We start from the raw sequence: 19,649 nt of genomic DNA on the forward strand, positions 1-19,649 counted from the left end.
AATTTCTGAATATCAAAAGCATAGCACTAGATGGCTGCTTTCAATTGTGAAACAAAACGATTGTTTCATTGGCCAGGCCACATTTTAAGACTCTAAAACAGAGGTGTCAAACTGCCGGCCCATGGGCCAAATGCGTCATGCCGAAATCATGCCCACCCCAGTTCCGGCAATGGGGAAAAAGTCGCGACATGTCACGTCACATGACGAGCTTGACACCCCTGCTCTGAAACAACATTTCTCAACCTTAGCAACTTTTAAGATGTGTGGACTCCAACTCTCAGAAGCCAGCAGGCTGTGGAATTCTGGGTATTGAAATTCACTTATCTTAAAGTTGCTAAGGTTGAGAAACCCTGCTCTAAAGTCACATTTGTTTTACATAGAATCTGTCCAAGCCAAGCATCACCATGGGAAAATACATTATTTTGACAGGAAAGGTTTCCAAGAAATCTTGTGTCCATCATTCCATGGCGAGCCGGAAAGAAAAGAGGTTTGCTTCTGATGTTGAGACTGCTTTAACTTACAGCTTTGTTGAAGGAAAAGTCTTCATCATGGTTCAGTCCGGGAATAAATAACATGGCGACTGCTTTAGAAAGAAAGTTGCAGTTTATTGAAGAGAAGAGGCAGACAGAAAGATGGCTCTGGAAGAAAAGAGAGAGAGCACATGTAGGGAGTGGGTTTTTATACCCTCTGGGGCTCTTGAGGTTGTTTCCTGTTCCTGTTCGAGGCTTTGTATTTCCTGTGTCATGTATTTTGACCTGAGTCTGAGTGTGCCCCTTTGGCATCTGTGGGTTAATCCTATTATGTCCTGTCTTAGAGTTTGGGTGGGGTATGTAGATTTTAAGGGCCTTTGTCTTCCTAAGCTTCTAGCTGGGGGCCTCCAACCTTCCTGAATGAATTACCACATATGCATTTCTACAGAGCTGGTTTCTGCTTGGGGGAGGGAGACTTAAGAAAAAACTGGGCATGCTTTTCTGCCTCTTTAAGATCCTTTGAGGAAATATAATATTCTGCCCTTTTAATATTTCCTTCTGGGGGGGGGGGTGACTTCCCATAGCTTCATAACAAAACTCTGTGCATATCTAGAGGATGCAGGAAAGTTAGTTTTGTGGATATGGAGCATACTATCCTTCAGGCAGTTGGGTAGAATTTGAAGGATGATCCAACCTCAAGGGTATTTTTTTAAAAAGTCATATTCATGTAGGACTCCAGATTTGTTATGTCGACCCTCTTCATCCTCGTTGAAAGTAAACACCCCCCTCCCATTACTTTCCAGTGACTGGTCGCTGTCCCTTTAAGACCCAGGTTTCCCTTTCTGCTCCCCATCACAACACCAGCGACACGTGCCTCCCCGCGTGCTTCCAACGCTGAACTGTCGCCTTTCCCCCCCTGGCGCCTTCCTATTGGTCAAAACTGGGTCAGGCTCCTCCCATCGTCTCTCCTCCTATTGGTCAAATCTAGGTCAGAGCCCCACCTGCCCCATGGCAGACGCACATGACAGAAGAAGCTGCGGGGGGAGCACTGTTTGCAAATCTCACGCTCTCGGGCGGCTGGTTGGTGGAGAAGGGCTTGCGAAGCCCCGCCCACTTTCGCTGCCTGGTCCCTCCTACTTTGTGGCAAAAGGAGGGGCGAATTCGGAAATAGTTGCGAAGTGTTTGTTGAGGAAAGTAACGAGAGATTTTTGCAATTTTATATCTGCATTTATCTGTCTATTGCACGCGTCTAGCTCAAATGCATTGGTTCCCTTCTGGGGGAAGCCTGCATAGGACTCCGGAACAGATCGGGATCCGCTTTCGGTTTCTCCTCCTTATTATAACGGGGATCTGGCAGAGAAGCAGGTGCGAAAATCTCGGATTCCCTCCGTGCCCGCCCGAGAAGATCCCTCCTTGGAGATCTAGCATTGCTTTTTCCAGTGCTTCTAGGATTTAGCTGGAGGAGGAAAAGGGGAGTTGATCCACCGCCGCCGTTTAGAGGGAGCAGGATCTATTAGTGAAGGGATCATACCGCCGAGTCTTTTCTTTTTTTGAGAGAGAGAGAGAGAGAGAGAGGAAAGGCTAAAAAGCTTCGGACAACAACCTCCCAAGGGTAATTAATTTTCCGCAAAAAAGATCCATTTTTAAAAAATTCTGAGTTAGAGAATCGATTCCCCCCGTTTCCTGATCATCCTTCATTATTGTTTCCTGGTTTTTTGTTTTTGTTTTTAAAAAATAAATATCTCTCTCTCCCCTCCCCTCCCCAAACCAGCCTCCTCATCTCCCGCAAAGGAATATTTCTAACAGATCTTCTGCGAAGATCCTTCTTGGTGCGGACTGGTTGCTAAATTTGGAGCGGGGCAAAGCGGGGGCCGTTGCCTGCGCCCTGGAGGCTTGTTTCGAGGCTGGTGGTGGAAAGAGAACGAGGGGGGGGGGGGAAGGCGGGAAAGAAATCTTTTAGGGGGGGAGAATCATCGAGGTCCTGAAATTTCCTTCCCCTCCTGAGCATCGTCGGTGGATTTTCGTCGGATTCTGGATCGAAGATTGATGCTTTTGCTCCTTTTTGTTTGTATCTTTATTTCTAAAGTCGGGACAGTTTGCTGGAGATCGTCGAAGGGAAAGGAAAAACCCACCGACGGCGGTGGGCATCTCCTGGAGTTAGCTGCTGCCCCCGCCGCCGCCGCAAGCTTCATCATGGCCCAGGGCAGTCCGGCACCCAGCCTCATGTCGCCTCCTCCTCTGGCGGTCGGCGGCCCCAGTTCCACTATGGTCAGTCTCAAGAGCCTCCTGCAAGGACCGGTCAAGAGTCCTGAACGCCGGGGGGCCAAGGAACTGGGCTCATGTGAGTGATTTCCCCCCACCCCGCCCCCCCCACCCCCTGCAACATGCCAGGTCTAACCAACATTTGTGCTCGCAGCCACGCAAAACATTTGCTGCTTTCCAACTGCTTCACCAGTTCACAGTGGAGGGATTTGATTTGATTTGTTTGTTTAGAAATTGCTAAAGCAATTTTTTGTGTGTGCGGATTAACATCTATCGGTCATCTATATACTCAATTGGCATTCTAGCTAGTTAGCTACTCTATGGTATTTATCCATCTATCATTATATCTATTCTGTGCTATCTATCTATCATCTCTCTGTCTATATCTCATCTACCTATCTCATCTACCTATCATGTAGTTGCTAGGAATCAAAAACAACTTTGATGCCACATCATCCATCAACTATATATAGTATTGCTGCTAGTTCCATTTTACAGTTTGGGAACCAAGAGGAGAGGAGCCACCCTAGAGAGAGAAAGAGATTAGCCATATTTGCAAAGCATACTTTCCGGTTATGAACCAAATCATGGTTTATTCAACCCATTTTTATGGGCTTGTTCCACTTAACTGAGCCATGAACTTGACATGGCTGGCCAGTTTGCACCACCCATTAGATATATTATGTTTGGCTGGTTTGTGAGTCAATGTGCAGAATTAAAGTGAAGGTCTCCTCTGGGCCAGTATTATTTTTCACCCATCACTTGAACCTTGCAAAACCTTTCCCAGGTATTTCATTTTAATACGCCAAGTGTTTTCTGCCTAGCTTGCCGGAGACATGCCAATGTCATAACACGGATGCAGTTTAAAATAATTAGGTGTCTTGTGCCGTATTAAAGATAAATGGTGTCAGGTTTTTTGTGGGCTCTGTGTGTATGTTACACACACACACACACACACACACACACACACACACACACACACACCCTATAATAAATATCCTTCCAGTTATCACTCCATCTTGTTAATTTTTCCTCCTAACTACAGTTGTTTTCCAATCTGCCTGCTCATTTGGGATTCTTTGCAACATTGGATTGTCTTTTCCATCCCAACCTGGCCAGTCTCTTTTAAAGTTAACAGGAATAAACCAGTGCTGAAAGGCCTCCTAGCTGTAGCTTTCTGCTTGCTTTCACTTCTACCTTTTCTGCCATCTGGATTTGGGAAGAGGAGGGGGGGGGAAAAGGAGCAGAGGGAGTGTTGCCATTAATGCGGTGTCCTCATTTCAACCTGCCACTGTTACTTCCCCTTTTTGTTCTGTTTCCTGTACTGTGAATTGCAAGAATGGGGTTTGTGTTCAAGGAAGATCCTTTTTCAAGAAATTGCTTATAAGAGCTCCTTCCACGTGCATGGAAGATGCGGCCCTTCTTTTAATTTTGATGGGATCATCATTTTAATGAAGTGCTGGAAGCGGGGGTGGGAGAGTGTTTTCTCATAGGTTTTGGCTGGGAGGGGCTTAGATCTGAGAATTCCACAAGAGAGCAAAGCCCTGTAAATAAGCTACAATATAGTAGGTGGAGTTAGACCCAGAGCACTTCTGAGTTGTCCTCCTCAAAGCCGGCACCCTTCTACTGGAGTGGACTGCAGCAGTGGTTGGAAGGGGAGGGTGGGAGTTGTAGTCCGACCCATATGTAAGATGCTTGCTTCTGGAAGGCTTTTGGCCCAGACCTAGGTGGGAACCAGGATTTTTAAAGATCAGGATGGGGGGGGGGGGACAAGGGGGAGAGAGAGAGGAATGTCCAAGCGTAAAACTTATCCTTCTCCCCGTTCCCTGTAATGACATCTTTAAGGAGCACTTGCCATGTCTGCCGTTGCAGTTCCTTCCTTTTGAAATGGATTTTTGGAATTCTAGTGTTTTGGAATTCAGTTCCTCTAAATGTGTCTGCCTCAATGCCTCACAATGCAGCACTATCGTAGAGGGTTGGTTTTTTTTAAAAAAAAATATTATGGAAGGCTGGGGAGGAGTATCAGGTTTTGAGGTAGGGAAATGGCTGTCATAGTCTCCTTGCAGGAGGGGACCAGGAGAAGGTGAGCAGTGAGATCCTGGATTTCTGAACTGGGAGAGGAAGAGAGGGGAGGGGATCCTCTTTTAAGACCCTCCCGGGGAGAAGGTTTGGGGAACCAGAACTCCTGGGGTTTTGCCGCTGGAGAGATGCCAACTCATCAGGGTTTTCCAGGGTGATCCATTAAGGGGTGTTTCTGTACATGCGCCTGCATACACACACATACACACACTTACATCTGCTGGTTGGCAGCAGTAAATCCCTTAAAGCTGCACACAGCTCAGCCACGGGACACAGCAGGAGGGAATGAAACGTGCCGGCGTGGAGCTTCGCCCCAGGAAACAATCTTTAAGACTTTTCACACAAGCCAACAGACAACGGGCGGGCAAGGGGTGGTGGGGTAGCAGCAGCCAGGATATTGTGGGGACTTCCCAGGGTCAGCAAACCCCTCCCTGGCAAGGAGAAAGAAGGGGGGGGAGAGGAAAAGAAGTGTGTGGGGGGAGCGCCTGCTCTCCACAAGCTGGCATTTATATTCTAGTTCGTCAGGATGAGAGGTGGACAGATGGATACAGACCATGATGTGGGGGTGGGCAGCTGAAGAGGGGCTCCAGGGTGCCAGTCGGATCCCTTAGCCTACCTGGGCAGAATCTTCTATGGGCTCACCCCCACCCCCTTAATCCTTATTTAATATTTATTTTCCTCCTTGCTGTGTGACCCTCATTAAGACAAAGATCCTTGAGTGCAGAGGGGAGACAGTTGTGTGTTTTAAGCCCTCCCTTCCCCCAAGTCCAGTGCCTGCATTGGGAGACATATTTCTTCATATGCACCTCCTCACTCCCCTCCCCCTGGATTTTGGGAGCTGATGCTAACCTTGACCATCCATATCAACGTTCAAGGGTTGTTGTTGTTGTTTTCGTTCTGCCATGTGCATGTTGCTTTGGAGAGCATTCTGCTCCTGTTTTCTCCGTGTAGTGTACGTTCACTTGCTTGCTTGCTGGGGGCTCGGTTTGCTGCTGTTGACTCCAACCACTGGGAAGGCTGGTTGTGTTTGGAGGTTTGATTGTTTTCATTTGGTTTAGGTTATGACTGCAGTGAGCTGGCTGAGCCTGGGTTCAAAATAACAATAACAATAATAAAAATAAAAATAAAATTTTTGTGGTGTTCACTCTGTTTAGTGCCACAGCCTGAATATTGAGCATTAGCTATTTCCCAGCTCTTTTTCATTATATTCCTTTTAGCATCTGATTGCCAAATATCCTGAGTCACATTAGTTACAAAGTAGTATGTGGTTTGTGGGTGAGAGTATGGTATTACGTGGACCCCAAGCTAGGATTACCTGATGGTTCTGTTGACTTCAGCACATATGTAATACATGCCTAGGAATAATGCAGGTTAAATATATTGTGTGAATTCAGCCTTGAAGTACTTTGTATTCTGAAACAGTTTTCACGCCTGCAATAGCTAGTGGGGCAGAATTAGAAAACAAGGCTCACATGCTGAGGTCCAGATTTAGGTATTACATTAAATTGGCCATGGGGGGGTAGAATTTAGGGGAAATTTTGAGGGACTGAGGGAGCAGTTTAGAAGGTAATTTTGGTGTCACACAGAAAAAATCTTTGTGCCTAAGAGCCAGGACTAAAGGCAAAGGAGGAATGGAAACAAAATATTTATCATTTTTATTTTTCCACTGTATCATTCCCCATATTTTAAATAATATCAGCAGTATTGTTTCTATATCCTGTTCTTTGCCATTATTTATCCCCCACAGGCATTTTATCCTTGTAGTACCCTTGTTGAGGTAGTTCATTATTCCCATTTTACAGATAGGGAAAACTAAGGCTTTAACAAAAATGGCCATGGACTGTTCTGATGAGTCCCGTGACTGGGTCAAGATTTCATCCAGCAGTTCATAACTGCCAGTTTCAAATAGTTGCCTGGGTGGATCCAGGCATGGGAAGAAGAGGAGGAGCAGGAGAAGGAGGGAGGGAGGAGCGAAAATATTCCGGGATCAATCTGTATGGAGCATCTCCTCACAATTGGGAATTGTATGTGGGTTTAATCTAGTCATGGGGCGTTGGGAGTGACTCGCCCAGTTTCGGGGCGCCAGGTTGGTGTCGCCACAGCCCATCAGCTGGGCCTGGACTTCTCTTCCACGTGTACAGGCAGCGTAAGAGTTCAGGTATGGAGCACCACTCCCAGGCCTGTCTGAACCTCATGGTGTGGGTTGAACACTTGTAAAGCACACAACCACCTAAGCTTCCAGAGACCTGGTGATTTGGGGAGGGAGCACAGACAGCCCAGGTGCAGTGGAGAGAGGGTGCAGAGGTGTGTGTGTGTGTTTTTGTAGGTAGGTAGTAGGAGTCATGTCAAGGAGGTTTGAAGAAATGCTTATATCGTCTCCCACTCACCTCCTGGCACTTTCTTCTATTTTAGCCCACTCATGAATAATAATCTCTGCAGTCTGCTGTAAACAAACTGGGGCAACCAAAGGGCAGTGTTTATGTGGTGGTAGGGAAATGGATCCCTTTTGCCCCAGATTTAGGCACTAGGCAGGAGTAGATTCAATCATATCTGAACCTAAGCCGGTGGATTCAGGGGCTAGACTGCTATCCCAGGCAGAAAATCCTGCTTTTGCCATACGCTCTCCCCAGATTAATGGTCTGGGGTGTGTGTCTGTATTAGAGTCCCTGAGAAATTAGTTCCTTTGAAAGGCCAGCTGGCTGTTTCTCTGAAAAGAGCCACCTTCCCTGGGCTTCAGGCTGGCAAGGGGGCAGCAAAAGAACAGGAGCACTGATGAAGCCGATCAGATATGGCTGAACGCAGCAGGGGTCAGCTGGGGTAAAGCTGCGCTTGTCTTTTGCTGGTGAACAACAGGCAGGCCTCCGGGGCGGAGAAAGTGAAGGATAGGTCCTGGGCAAATTTCAGCAGTTTTACACTACAGATATCAGCGATTGCATTTTACAGCCTCAGTGATCTAGCTTGTCCTTGCTTCTCAGCCCTTGAATTAACCACGGCCGTAGATCAGAACCATTTTAATGAAACGTTCCCAGACTGGAACTTCCTTGCTGCCAGATATTTTAAAAGCTAAACAAAAACATTATTGTGATCCAGCGCAATCAGAAACGGGTTCATGTCTGCAGTGTAAAAAAATAAAATAAAAAAAATCTCAGAGCAATCATACAAATCCCGAGGAAGATTGGCACAATTGCAGAAAGATAGAGGGAAGATTTAGCATCCTTAATTTGTTAGTAGAGGAGTGCAGAATCTTTCTGAACTGAAACCTTTTTCCATTTTTAGTTTGAAGCAGTTGCTTCAAGGGTGAAGCAGGCTGTTCTGATCATTTGGGATCGTTCCAAATTCAGAACAGAACTGATTGAAGCAACATGAGAGAAGCAGGCAGTTTTTGAACCCGAAACAGATTTTCACATTCCACGTTCAAAAACAGGTCAAATTTTTAAGATACCAGCTGCTGATGAACCCAGTGGAAACTTCGTTTTGAGTTTGCATCAAGCCGCCAAGGAGATCAGAGGTAGAACGTGGGGCAGCCTTATCTACAGCAAACAGCAGTGATGGCAGAATATCAACATGTGCCTGGTGACACCATCACACAGCTGCCACCCTTTATGTGTTTGCATCCTGACATCTGATGCAAGGGTGTAAGTTATGGTGTTTGTGTGGTGATTTCCTCTGCTTTTTTTTTTCTTCTCATTTGTCCGTTTCCCCCTCCTGCAGACACTCATACACATGGGATTATTATTTTGCAAAACCACTTTAAAACTTTAAAAATCTTGGGATTGGGACTATCTGGGGTTATATAGTGTGCCTCTGATTTGATCGGTCCCTGAAAAGCATCAACATCAACAACTTTTAGGATATGTGGACTTCAACTCCCAGAATTTGTCAGCCAGTATGCCTCTTAAGGTTGAGAAGCACTACTATACAATTAAAATAGTTTCCAACAAAGCCTTAATTATAGAATGCAGTGGGTAGGTGGTTTCAATCCAGGTAGCATAAATGGTACATGGTGAATACTTCGATTAAAACTGCCAGAATTGTTGATCTAGAAACATTCTTGACTATCTATCCACAAACTACCTGCCTGCATGCAGGTGAATATCGTTCAAAACAACGAAGGGATAAGAAAGCCAATAGCTGAGAGTGGTGGGCACTCAAGAAGAAACTGGAAGGCCATCAGTTCAGGAACCTTTAAATCTGGTCTCTGCACTGAACATGCAGATGGATGGCCTAAATTAATCTTTCCACATCTTATATTCTAACATCAAGCCAACTTTTTCTTCCTCTGAAATAACGGAGTCACTGAGGAACCTGTAAAACCTTTGCTGTACAGTTATGGTGAGTATGAGGTTGGAATGACTTTATAGGTCTCTCCACAGCACACTTTAATCCCTGTAAGTAACTTGATGGTGCAGCCATCCCTTTGATTCGAACAGAGCTGTGCTAAGTGTAATTCACTTAACGTGCAAATTATAATGACTTACTGCTAATTAGTTTTCATTTTTTATATTTCATTCTGTATCCCTTCCAGACAACAAGTTCATCTTGACTTTGTATATTGAATAATGTTGCTCTAGGTAGGCTAGGCATGATAAGGAAAATTTGGCACTCTGAAGCCTCCAGTTGTATGCAAGTACATACACTTTATGACCATAATTGGGACTGGAACTTCCATTGCTAAATGGGCAGTTATTAAGTGAATCATGCCTGATTTAATGACCTTTTTTTTCTGCTGTTGTTAAGCGAATCCAGTTTCCCCCCATTGACTTTGCTTGTCAAAAACTCCTTGGGAAGGTTGCAAATGGTGATCACATGACCCCAGAATGCTGCAACTATTGTAAATACATGCCAGTTGCCAAGTGCCTGAATTTTGATCATGTAACCACTGCGACTGTCGTAAGTGTGAAGACCAGTCGTATGTCACCTTTTTCAGTGTTCTCATATGTTTGAACCGTCCTTAAACAAATGGTTGTAAGTCAAGGACTACCTGTATTGCCCTTTTCAGAAATTCAGGTTAGAGAACTATAAATAGAATTGGAGCTAAACATTTTTAACATTCTGCAGTTGGAAGATAATGAAGTTTAATGTTGTCTGCTTTTGAAGAAGGATTAACTTTTGGTTTGGGAAAAGCCCTTATCATTGCTAAAGGCATTTTGTATTCCCTTTGAATTGTACTTTCCTTTAAATCAGGGATGGGGAACAATGGCCATTTTATGGCTTGTGGACTTCAACTCCCAGAATTCCTGAGCCAGCCATGCTTACATATATGTAGCTGTAATTTATATTCATTATTTCCCCCTCTTCACATTATGTCTTTCTTTTTTAATTATAAGCTGCTTTGGCCAGATATGGCCCTTGTCCCTTTACAGTACAAAATAGTCAGACATTTAAGTTGTAACGTGTGGCATATTGGGGAAACAATTTTTCATTTATTAACAACTCTTCTTATCCAAGACTTTGTTGCTAAAAGACTTTTATGTATGAGTTTGGTACAAGCTTTGCAGTTTCCTTAAGCATCCACTGCAGATTTATCACCTTCAGCCTTCTCCTCACAGCATGAGCAAATTCTGGTCTAATTTTCCAGATTCTGACTTTCCAGTTAATTGCCTGTCTTATTTTTGATCGCATTTCGGTAGATTCCTATTCTTAGATTATACACATTCCACTAATCTTGTTCTTTAACCTGCGTTTCTCCCTTTTGCTCTCCCCTGCTGCTTTTGTTCCATTGCAGGTGTGATCAAAGACAAGGAGCGTAAGATGGAGGACGATCTGAGCGTCTCAAGACCTGGGCACTGTGCATATCTGGGGTCCCTCCTGTGGGAACGCACCTTGCCCTACAATGAGATTGAATACGTAGACTTGGATGAATTTTTGCTGGAAAATGGTTTGCCCCCAAGTCCAGCCCATCAGTCGTATTCCCCAGGCAGCCAGCCCACCGCCTCACCTTCCAGTGGGGTAGTGGTGGATCTTAGTCGGCCAGCTTCTTGCGCGTCATCGTCTTCAATCTGTTCTTCATCTGGTGAAGGTCTGGTCGGCAGTGATTATGACCAAAACTGCAGCAAAACAGGTAAATTTGGCTGTATTTTGGGCAAGAGGATGGTGTAGGGCAGGGGTAAGCAACCTTGGCTCTTTTATGACTTGTGGACTTCAACTGGCTCAGGAATTTTGGAAGTTGAAGTCCCCGAGTCATAAAATTGCCAAGGTTGCCTACCCCTGGTGTAGGGGGGAAAAAGATGGGGAAAAAAGTGATTGGCTCCTGTGGTTCTGCTTTTGGGATGAGATTTGTAAGAGAACTGTAAGAATCTCCTTTTAACTGTTTCCCAAAGTCTGTTTTTGCTGTAGAAGAGAATATTTGTAATTCAGGGTTGAACTATGGAGTCCTTGTTGCTCCCTGAACTTCTTGCAGATCTTTCATTACCCAACTAGGCAACATTTGCACTGATGGTGTTACCTAGTTGGGTAATGAAATGTCTGCAAGAAACCACCAAGGGCCCCACAGTCTGGTTTTTTCCCCCCTCAGCTTCCACACATCTTAGATGTCACATCCAGCACACAATAATTGTAGGCCTAAAACCACAGATGCTCACACAAATATTTGTTGATAGTATTATGAAAACACCCTTATAAAGCTAGGGTGCAAATTCCAAGTGGCATTGCTATATGCCAGTGGTAGCGAATCTATGGCACGGGGGCCAGAGGCAGCACTCAGAGCCTTCTCTGTGGGCACACGCGCCGTCGCCCCAGTCCTAGGCCTTCAGCTGGGTTTTATAAAACCTTTTCGCTTTAGGCCTCCGCCGCCATGTGCAAAAAAAAAAAAAAAGGTTCAATCAGTCAATTTTAACTTCTCGTGGGGAAAAAAAAGATCTTGCAAAGTTGGAATTGATTGATTGAACTTTTTAGTCCCACCCAGTCTGCCATTACCACCGCAGCCACGCCCACCCAATTAGCCACACCCAGCCAATTGGCAACACCCAGCCAATGGGCCACACCCACCTGGCACTCAACGATGGATAAGTGGGTTTTGGGTTGCAGTTTGGGCAGTCAGTCTTTAAAAGGTTCGCCATCACTGCTATATGCTTTGTTTTGTTTTCCTTCTGCAGTGCCTCGGTGACAGAAATGGGAACTATGGCCTCTTTATGACTTGTAGACTTCAACTCCCAGAATTCCTGAGCCAGCATGGTTGGCTCAGGAATTCTGGAAGTTGAAGTCCACAGGTCATAAAAGGGCCATAGTTCCCCACCCCTGCTTCTTTGGGATAAGAAGAAAGCATAATTTAAACTTGCTCTTTGAACCTGTAGAGGGCAAAGTCATATTGTAATTTATTTTTTGTTTAAAGGCACAAAATCTTGAGAATGTGCCACAGGTTACACATGGATGCATATAACAAAATATTTTTCATACAAAAATAGGTTGTGGAAGCTATGATTTGCAATGAAAGAGCAGCAAAAGAGAAGAGTTTCCCCCCCTGTTAGACAATTTTCCTGTTCTGAATCATTCCTTCCCAACTACTTTTCTTCCTGTGGCTAAATCTGTATGAAGAGAAAAGGACTTAATGCTCTGAGCAGAGAATGGTGCAATTTTTCTTCCCTCTGCTCCAGATCTCAATTTTAATGCCTTATTTTGACCCTTGTGCTAAGTGTTCTCTTTTATATCCTGTTTGACCAATCCTTACTTTAAAAAGAACTCTAAAATTATTACAAATCATATTTATTCTTGGATTAACATCTGCAAAAAGATTCAAAGGTGCTTTTTTTTTTTTCAAAAGGCAACTGGGCTGTTTTTTCCTTAAGGAAGAAGAAGAAGAAGGGGGAAAAAAGTTTTGCTTCTTATCCAAGAAGCTTTATCAGTTCTGATGGCAGGGAGATGGATAGGTACTGACAGTTGAGAATGGATGGTGGGGAGAAGATGGAAGGAAAGGTTCTGATAGGATGGGGAGGGGAATGGAAGGATAGGTTCATCAAAACTGATGAAGCTTCTTGAATGAGAAATGAAACATTTTCTTTCTTTCTTTCTTTCTTTCTTTCTTTCTTTCTTTCTTTCTTTCTTTCTTTCTTTCTTTCTTTCTTTCTTTCTCCTCCTTCATCTTCCTCAAGGAAAAAACAATTCAGTTGCCTTTTGAAGGAAAAAAAGCACCTTTGAGACAAGTATGACCTGGATGACTGAGAATCTCCATAGATATCTGCAAAAAGATATTCTTTGAAACATGGTGTATTTGGTGTGGAGGTGATAAAAAAATTATTTTAGCACCCTCACTGGGTTAGAGCGGGGAAGGAAGGCAGTTTCAAGTACCTGCCTAATTGTGGCAAGGAGTTTCATCTCCTAATTGCAAATAGTTTTCAGTCCCACCTTTTGGTTGTGGTGGCAGTGACAGCCTTCTCCTGGCTGCTGGAAAGTCCAAACTCTCATTCCTACCCTGATTTTCACTTGCCACATACAGACTGATACACAAAGAATTGTGTACTGCTAGCACACACACCATGCACCTAGGAACAAATACTATTTTTGATCCTATCCTGATTTGTATAGGAATTCTTTTCTCTACCTGTTGAAAGTTTTAGAATTTCAGTGAAGTTTTAAGCTATTTTTATTGTGGAGAGGATCAGAAAAGAGATTTTATGGACTAATCTAGAGGCAACTGAAGATGCGGTGTTCTGAAAATAAGCATATCCTGATTTGATCAAAGTTCACTGCAATCTTCATCAATGTCTGGACTTTAGCTTCCAGAATTCCCAGTCAGGGAATTTTAATTATAGATATTGCAAGGGATTCTGGGAGATGTAGTCCATATAGCTAGAGCAGTGGTTCTCAACCTTTTTAATGCCGTGACCCCAACCGGTCGTAAGTCGAGGACTAAACCGGTCGTAAGTCAAGGACTAAACCGGTCGTACGTCGAGGACTAAACCGGTCGTACGTCGAGGACTATCCAACCGGTCGTAAGTCGAGGACTTTCCCTGCCCGGGAGCGCCACGCATGCGTGGTTCCGCCCCCTGCGCCGGCTGAGGCATAGCTGGCAAGCGGCAGAGACGGAGCAGGCCGACCACCAACTGGCCCAGCCCAAGGGAGGTAAGGCACCCGCCGGAAAAGGGGGAAAAATGGCGGACAAAAAAAATGGCGGATAAAAAAAATGGCAGACAGCATTGCTTGGCGACCCCCGTGAAATGGTCGATCGACCCCAAATGGGGTCCCGACCCACAGGTTGAGAACCACTGAGCTAGAGGTACACCTGTTGAGAATTGATCCAATGGATGAAAATTCTATGTTATAATAGAATTGATGTATTAAAGAATACATAGAAAGGGATGGAGATTTAAAACAATTTACAACAGTAAAAACATTGCAAATGAATGCATATACTCAGCTTTATTATTATTTTAACAGTCTCATAGGCTCCGGGGACTTCTGAGAAGTTAAGTATTGTATTCAACCCCCATGTTGAAGACAATTACTTCTAAACTTCCATTTCTTTGTCTGGATTTGCACAACATGCTATGTTTAGTTAGTTTTAGCCTTGTTTAGGGCTTTGGCGGAAGGATTAGCACATTTTACAAGTCCAGCCTGTTTGAATAGTTTATGCTTCAGCAACATCAGAAAATGGATTAATTCAGTAATCAAATTCACAGCATTGTGCAAAACCCAGGTCAGAGTGATAATAATATTGTTTTTAGACTTCATTTCTGACTGAGCCTTGTTCTGGTTCCCAATAGAAAGGTGGAATGTATGGATTTTTAAAAACAGAATAATAAGAAGTTTGAGTTGGATAATATTTAGAAAGCGATCCTCCAGGTTTGATTCCGAATATGGCTTTTCTGCTTCCATTTCGAAGTGTGATTGTTGAGAGGTTGTGGGGAAAGAGGAAGTTTACAGAGCTTTGGATGGGAATCTGGTGCTTGCTGTTTACGGTGAAAAATATCGAGAGAGCAGATTAGTGAAGGTAAATTGATTCCATCCACAATGTTTGGGACTCCTTGGAGGATATGCAACACGGGATTGTACTCTACAAGCAGTATTTCATAACCTCAGCAACTTTAAGCTGGGTGGACTTCAATTCCCAGAATTCCTTCAATTCCCAACATAACTGACTGGGGAATTCTGGGAATTGAAGTCCACACAGCTTAAAGTTGCTGAGGTTGAGAGACACTGTTCTGGACTTATTCTTAGATCAGTGGTGCTCCAGATTGACTCACATATCAATAATGATTTAATCACATCAAACAATGTAATCAATACTGTGTGAAGGTGATGTAATTAAGTTGATGTCCAAACGATGCAGGTTTTTAAGTGAATTTCTAATTCCTATATTTGATAAATGTATATGGTCCCTCTCAAACTTTTAAGACTTCCCTCCCTCCCTCCCCCCTCCCTTCCTCCCCCTACATCCTATAAAGTTTCTCCCCAATTATGATCCTTCACTCTAACTTGGTTAGCTCACTATTAATTGGAACACTCGGCATTCCTGAATGCTCCATCTCTTCTTTTTAAGACATAAGCTGGATTCCCACAATACACTAAAGCTCCATGGAGTTAAGTGGCGCATGGAAAGGCTGTGGTATGCACCAGGCCATCGCATTATGCCATAACATTTTAAATGTTTCAGCACACTGTGTGAAATGAACACAGGAATTGTTTTATTAATCCAGATCTATTAATCAGTGAATCTAAGACCACTGCCAACACTTTTCTCTTTTACTTAAATCTAAAGAAAATAACTGGAGCTCTTGTATCGGGGGGGGGGTATATAATCCAAAACATTAAATATAAATTGCCTCCCCCTCTCTAGATGTTCTTACATTTAAGTCACCCCTTCCTCTAAAAACTCTGTAGGGTCTTTTGTGCTCTCTGAGCTTGGTGGGGTTTTTTTTTTGCAGATCTTTCATTACCAAACTAGATAACATCATTAGCGCACTGATGAAGTTACCTAGTTTGGCAATGAAACGTCTGCAAGAAAATCACCAAGCTCAGAGAACATCAAAGACCTCCACAATTCAATCCTGAACTACAAATATTCTCTTGATATTTGCCCTGTACTACCCCCCCATCCTTTCCCCCCCCCCCCTCCTATTGCTTCATCAGCTCTGTCAGCATTTCTGGATACCAACAGCCTCCATTTAAAAACAGGAAAGCCTCTCCTTTGCCCAAACACTGCCCCACATCCTAGACGTAAGGCCTTTCCTCCCCTCTGCCTATAAGAGGGAGGGAGAACTCCTGGGGATGAAGCTTCCCCCTTTCCTGAACATCAGGTGTGGGTCTCCCCCTCCCCACCTTAAGGAGGAGGCCTGAAGTCCCCCCCTCCCTCCCTGTGCACGTTTGAATGCGTGTGCACGTGTCCTGGAGTAGAGACTCAGCCCTAGCGTGCCAGGAGGCTGCGGGGAATCCCGTGTTACTGCTATGCCAGAGCCCTGTGTCAACCACGCCCGCTTGGAAAGGCCCAGTCTCGTGTCTGTGCATGGAGCCTCCTGCTTTCGCTCACGTTTCTCACCCTGCCTCTGCGAACACATGTCGCTCGGCTGGGCTCTGCGCTCATTGCTCCTGCCAGCTGGCAGCCTGCCTCTTCCTCGGCGCAGGGCGGGGCGAGCGGGCACGTGGGGCTGCGGTGTGAGGCAGGCGGGCAGGGCCTCTCCAGGGGTGCCTGTGTGGCTCTCCCAGCAGGCAGGTTCCCATGAGGGGCCAGCAGCAGGGTGTTGCAAAGCCAGGCAGATTAGCCTTGGGGCTCTCCGGCAAACGGAGGTGGGTGGAGCAATTTAGCAGGGCGGTCATTTGGGGTCTCCAAGGGGGAAGAGATTAGAAGGGGTGACTGGCAGATGTCTGGGGGAGGGGGGCTGTGGGAAACAAGGGTACTTGGGTTCTCCAACAGGCACAAGCACCTGAGTTCCTCCACAGAAAGCAGCTCCATTACAGGAGAAGGCAAAAGGACAGCAATGCTCTTTGTTTGCTAGCAAGAAAAAGCTTTAATACTGGCCGTGAAAATGTTGGCTAGAACAGGAAATGGAGGTTAAGTGAAAAAGCGACTTTTGGATCCAGGATGAATCTTAACAGCTGATTTAGTTGCAGGTTGTTGGGGGTGAGCATTTAAAAGTGCACATTATAATGTATGGAGATTATATTTGCTTTGTGACCTGCATTTTAAGCTCACTCTCTATAAATCCTGAATCTTGAAGAAGAGGGAGGAGGGACCAGGAAATTTGGAGTTAGAAGCACAGGGGGTGGGGGCTGCTCCAGGTTAGGGGAGAGTTAAAGATTAGGAGGACTGTCAGATATATTGAGTCCCTGTTTTCTGGCAACTGCTCTCATCCTCTATTGCTCAGGCGTGTTTCAACATTGCACAGCTCCAAGCCCTCTCTGGTTCTGCCAGCCACAAAATGCCTTTCTCCTTCCCTGCCATATTTTCCCAGGCAGGGTAACTTAATAAACTTTTAAAGCAGTGTTTTTCCTCCTCAACAACTTTAAGAAGGGTGGACTCCCAACTCCCAGAATTCCCTAGCCAGTTGGCTGGGGAACTCTGGGTGTTGGAGTCCACCCTTCTTAAAGTTGCTGAGATTTGAGTCACACTCTTTTAATTCAACCATCCCTCGATTTGCAGTTACCAGAACAAATGTGCCCCTATGCCTCTTCTCTGGCTATTTCTTAAGCCCCTGTCAGACACGGAGTGCTCCAGAAAATCCACCTTTACTTAAATGGGGTTGGGATGCTGCTTAACCTGCATAAATTTCCCAGCCCCTCTGCATGCCTTTAATCCTCAGGAAGACTTAAATGTACTGGGTTATCAAGAGACATAACCCTGTGTCCCTGTTGCTCTCCACCATATCAGTTAATCCCTTTCGTGAAGAGTTGAGGTGCACCGGGAAGCAAAAGGGGTGGTTGGATATATGATCATCAGGAAGGAGTAGGTTACGAGCAGATGCTTTTGTTGGTGCTTTTCTGTCTTTGTGCAAAATTCACCTACTTTCCTCCTTAACCTGCCTCAGGTCCTGTCACGCCAGTGTCCCGAAGCACACCCAGCCCGGTAGACCCTGAGACTGTGGAGGTCCTCATGAACTTTGACCCTGACCCTGCTGATTTGGCACTGTCCAGCATTCCAGGCCACGAGACCTTTGACCCTCGCAAGCATCGGTTCTCAGAAGAGGAACTTAAGCCCCAACCCATCATGAAAAAGGCCCGGAAAATACAGGTTCCTGATGAACAGAAGGTGAGCTGAGAACAAGGATAGGCCACTGCTTGGGGTTCAGAGACCTCTTGCTTTCGTTTTCCCATCCTCCTTAACCTGGTTGAAATAGCTTGGATGTTTCTTTAAGGAAGGGAGTATAGTATTCAGATCAAGAGAGAACAAAGTTACTCACAAACCAAGCAATAAAAGCAAGACCATAAACTGTTTTATGTATTAATTGCACATATAATGAATACTTGGGCTGTGCCGTTGATTGAAAATGATTTAGGAGGAGGGTTTTAGATCTAGCGCAAGCCCAGCCTTTCTCTGCTATTCTTTAAACTACTCATACGTAGTCCCCCTCTTATGACAGTTTATTTAACAACAGTTTGAAGTTATGATGGCCTTGGGGAAAAAATGACTTAAACTGGTCTTTGAAGTTTTGACCATCATATCACTCTTGTGGTTATATGATCACAATTTGGGGCTTGGCAACTAGCTTGCATTTATGACTGTTGCAGCAGCATCTTGCAGTCAGGTGATCTTGATTTGCAACCTTCCCAGTGAGCTTCTGACAAGCAGAGCTAGTTGGGGAAGCTGGATTTGCTTAATGACCATGGGATTCATTCAGTGACCATGTGATTCACTTAATGATCACAGTAAAAAACCAATCTGGTCACTTAATGATCACTCATTTAATAACTGGATCGCTGAGTGACCACAATTTTGGTTCCAGTTGTGAACGTTAAGTCAAAGATTACCTGTATGACCTATTTCAGGCTAAAAAGAAAATGCATGGTTCAATGAACAGCAGAGAGGTGTTCTGCTCAGGTTAGGTCTGAGTATTTTTAAAATGCCCATGGCCCTAAACACAGGGAGATGAAAATGGGATACCTGGGCCTTCCCCCTCAGTTTTTTCTCTTCACAACAATGAGGCTAAAAATAGGAATGAATCTCGGGGAAGCTTTATGGTAGAGTGAGGATTTTAACTCCCGTCTTCCTAGTCCTGCCCCTCCATTGTAATAGCTTTATAATGGGGGGGGGGGAATGTTGCCAAAAGAAGGAGAATATTTACAAGTGGTCAAACACCTTGAAACAGGGGTCCCCAACCACCCAGGCCACGGACTGGTACTGGTGCCTGGCCTGTTAGGAACCGGGCCGCGGAAACAGTAAGCAAACAAGCAAAGCTTCATCTGTGCATGCACAGGATCTAGGTTGCATGTGAAACCATCACCCTCCCCCACCCTCCCCCAGTCCATGGAAAAATTGTCTTCCACAAAACCAGTCCCTGGTGCCAGAAAGGTTGGGGATCACTGCCTTGAAGGATTTCCTTGTTATTCATTTGGTTGCTTTTCCCAATTGTTAGAAGTAAAGTCTTCATCCTGGCTCATCCAAGCCGGGAATAAATAAGCAACATGGCGACTGCTTTGGGAAGAAGGTTACAGTTTATTGAAGAGGCAGAAAGATCGTTCTTGCAGGAAAGACCAGAGGAGAGAAGGGCTGAGTGTCAACGCTGCAAATACTGTATATTCTTGCTTTGACAATATGCAGAACTGTCTGGTATTTATATAGTTAAACCAGCAACTGGGAAAGAGGGAGGAGAATAAGGATAGCCCGGGAGAAAGAAACCGGAAGTAAATCACATCTTCCAAGTTGATTGGAAGATGTGAACCATGACCCCAAAATAAGGGAGTGGGAAATGC

General features: G+C 44.8%; 1 protein-coding gene across 1 annotated transcript in view; it reads left to right on the top strand.

Moving 5' to 3' along the window:
- The first annotated feature begins 1,216 nt into the window (after positions 1-1,216).
- Positions 1,217-19,649, top strand: part of LOC107283088 (D site-binding protein) — a 25,588-nt gene continuing 7,155 nt past the window's right edge. The window contains exons 1-4 of the mRNA XM_015810936.2: positions 1,217-1,244; positions 2,557-2,811; positions 10,537-10,872; positions 17,768-17,988. Of these exons, the coding sequence (XP_015666422.2) occupies positions 1,217-1,244; positions 2,557-2,811; positions 10,537-10,872; positions 17,768-17,988 (840 nt within the window). The remainder of the gene's footprint in view (positions 1,245-2,556; positions 2,812-10,536; positions 10,873-17,767; positions 17,989-19,649) is intronic.

This window comes from Protobothrops mucrosquamatus, unplaced genomic scaffold (assembly GCF_001527695.2).
Source record: "Protobothrops mucrosquamatus isolate PMUCROS unplaced genomic scaffold, P.Mucros_1.0 scaffold25, whole genome shotgun sequence".
Taxonomy (NCBI): Eukaryota; Metazoa; Chordata; class Lepidosauria; order Squamata; family Viperidae; genus Protobothrops; species Protobothrops mucrosquamatus.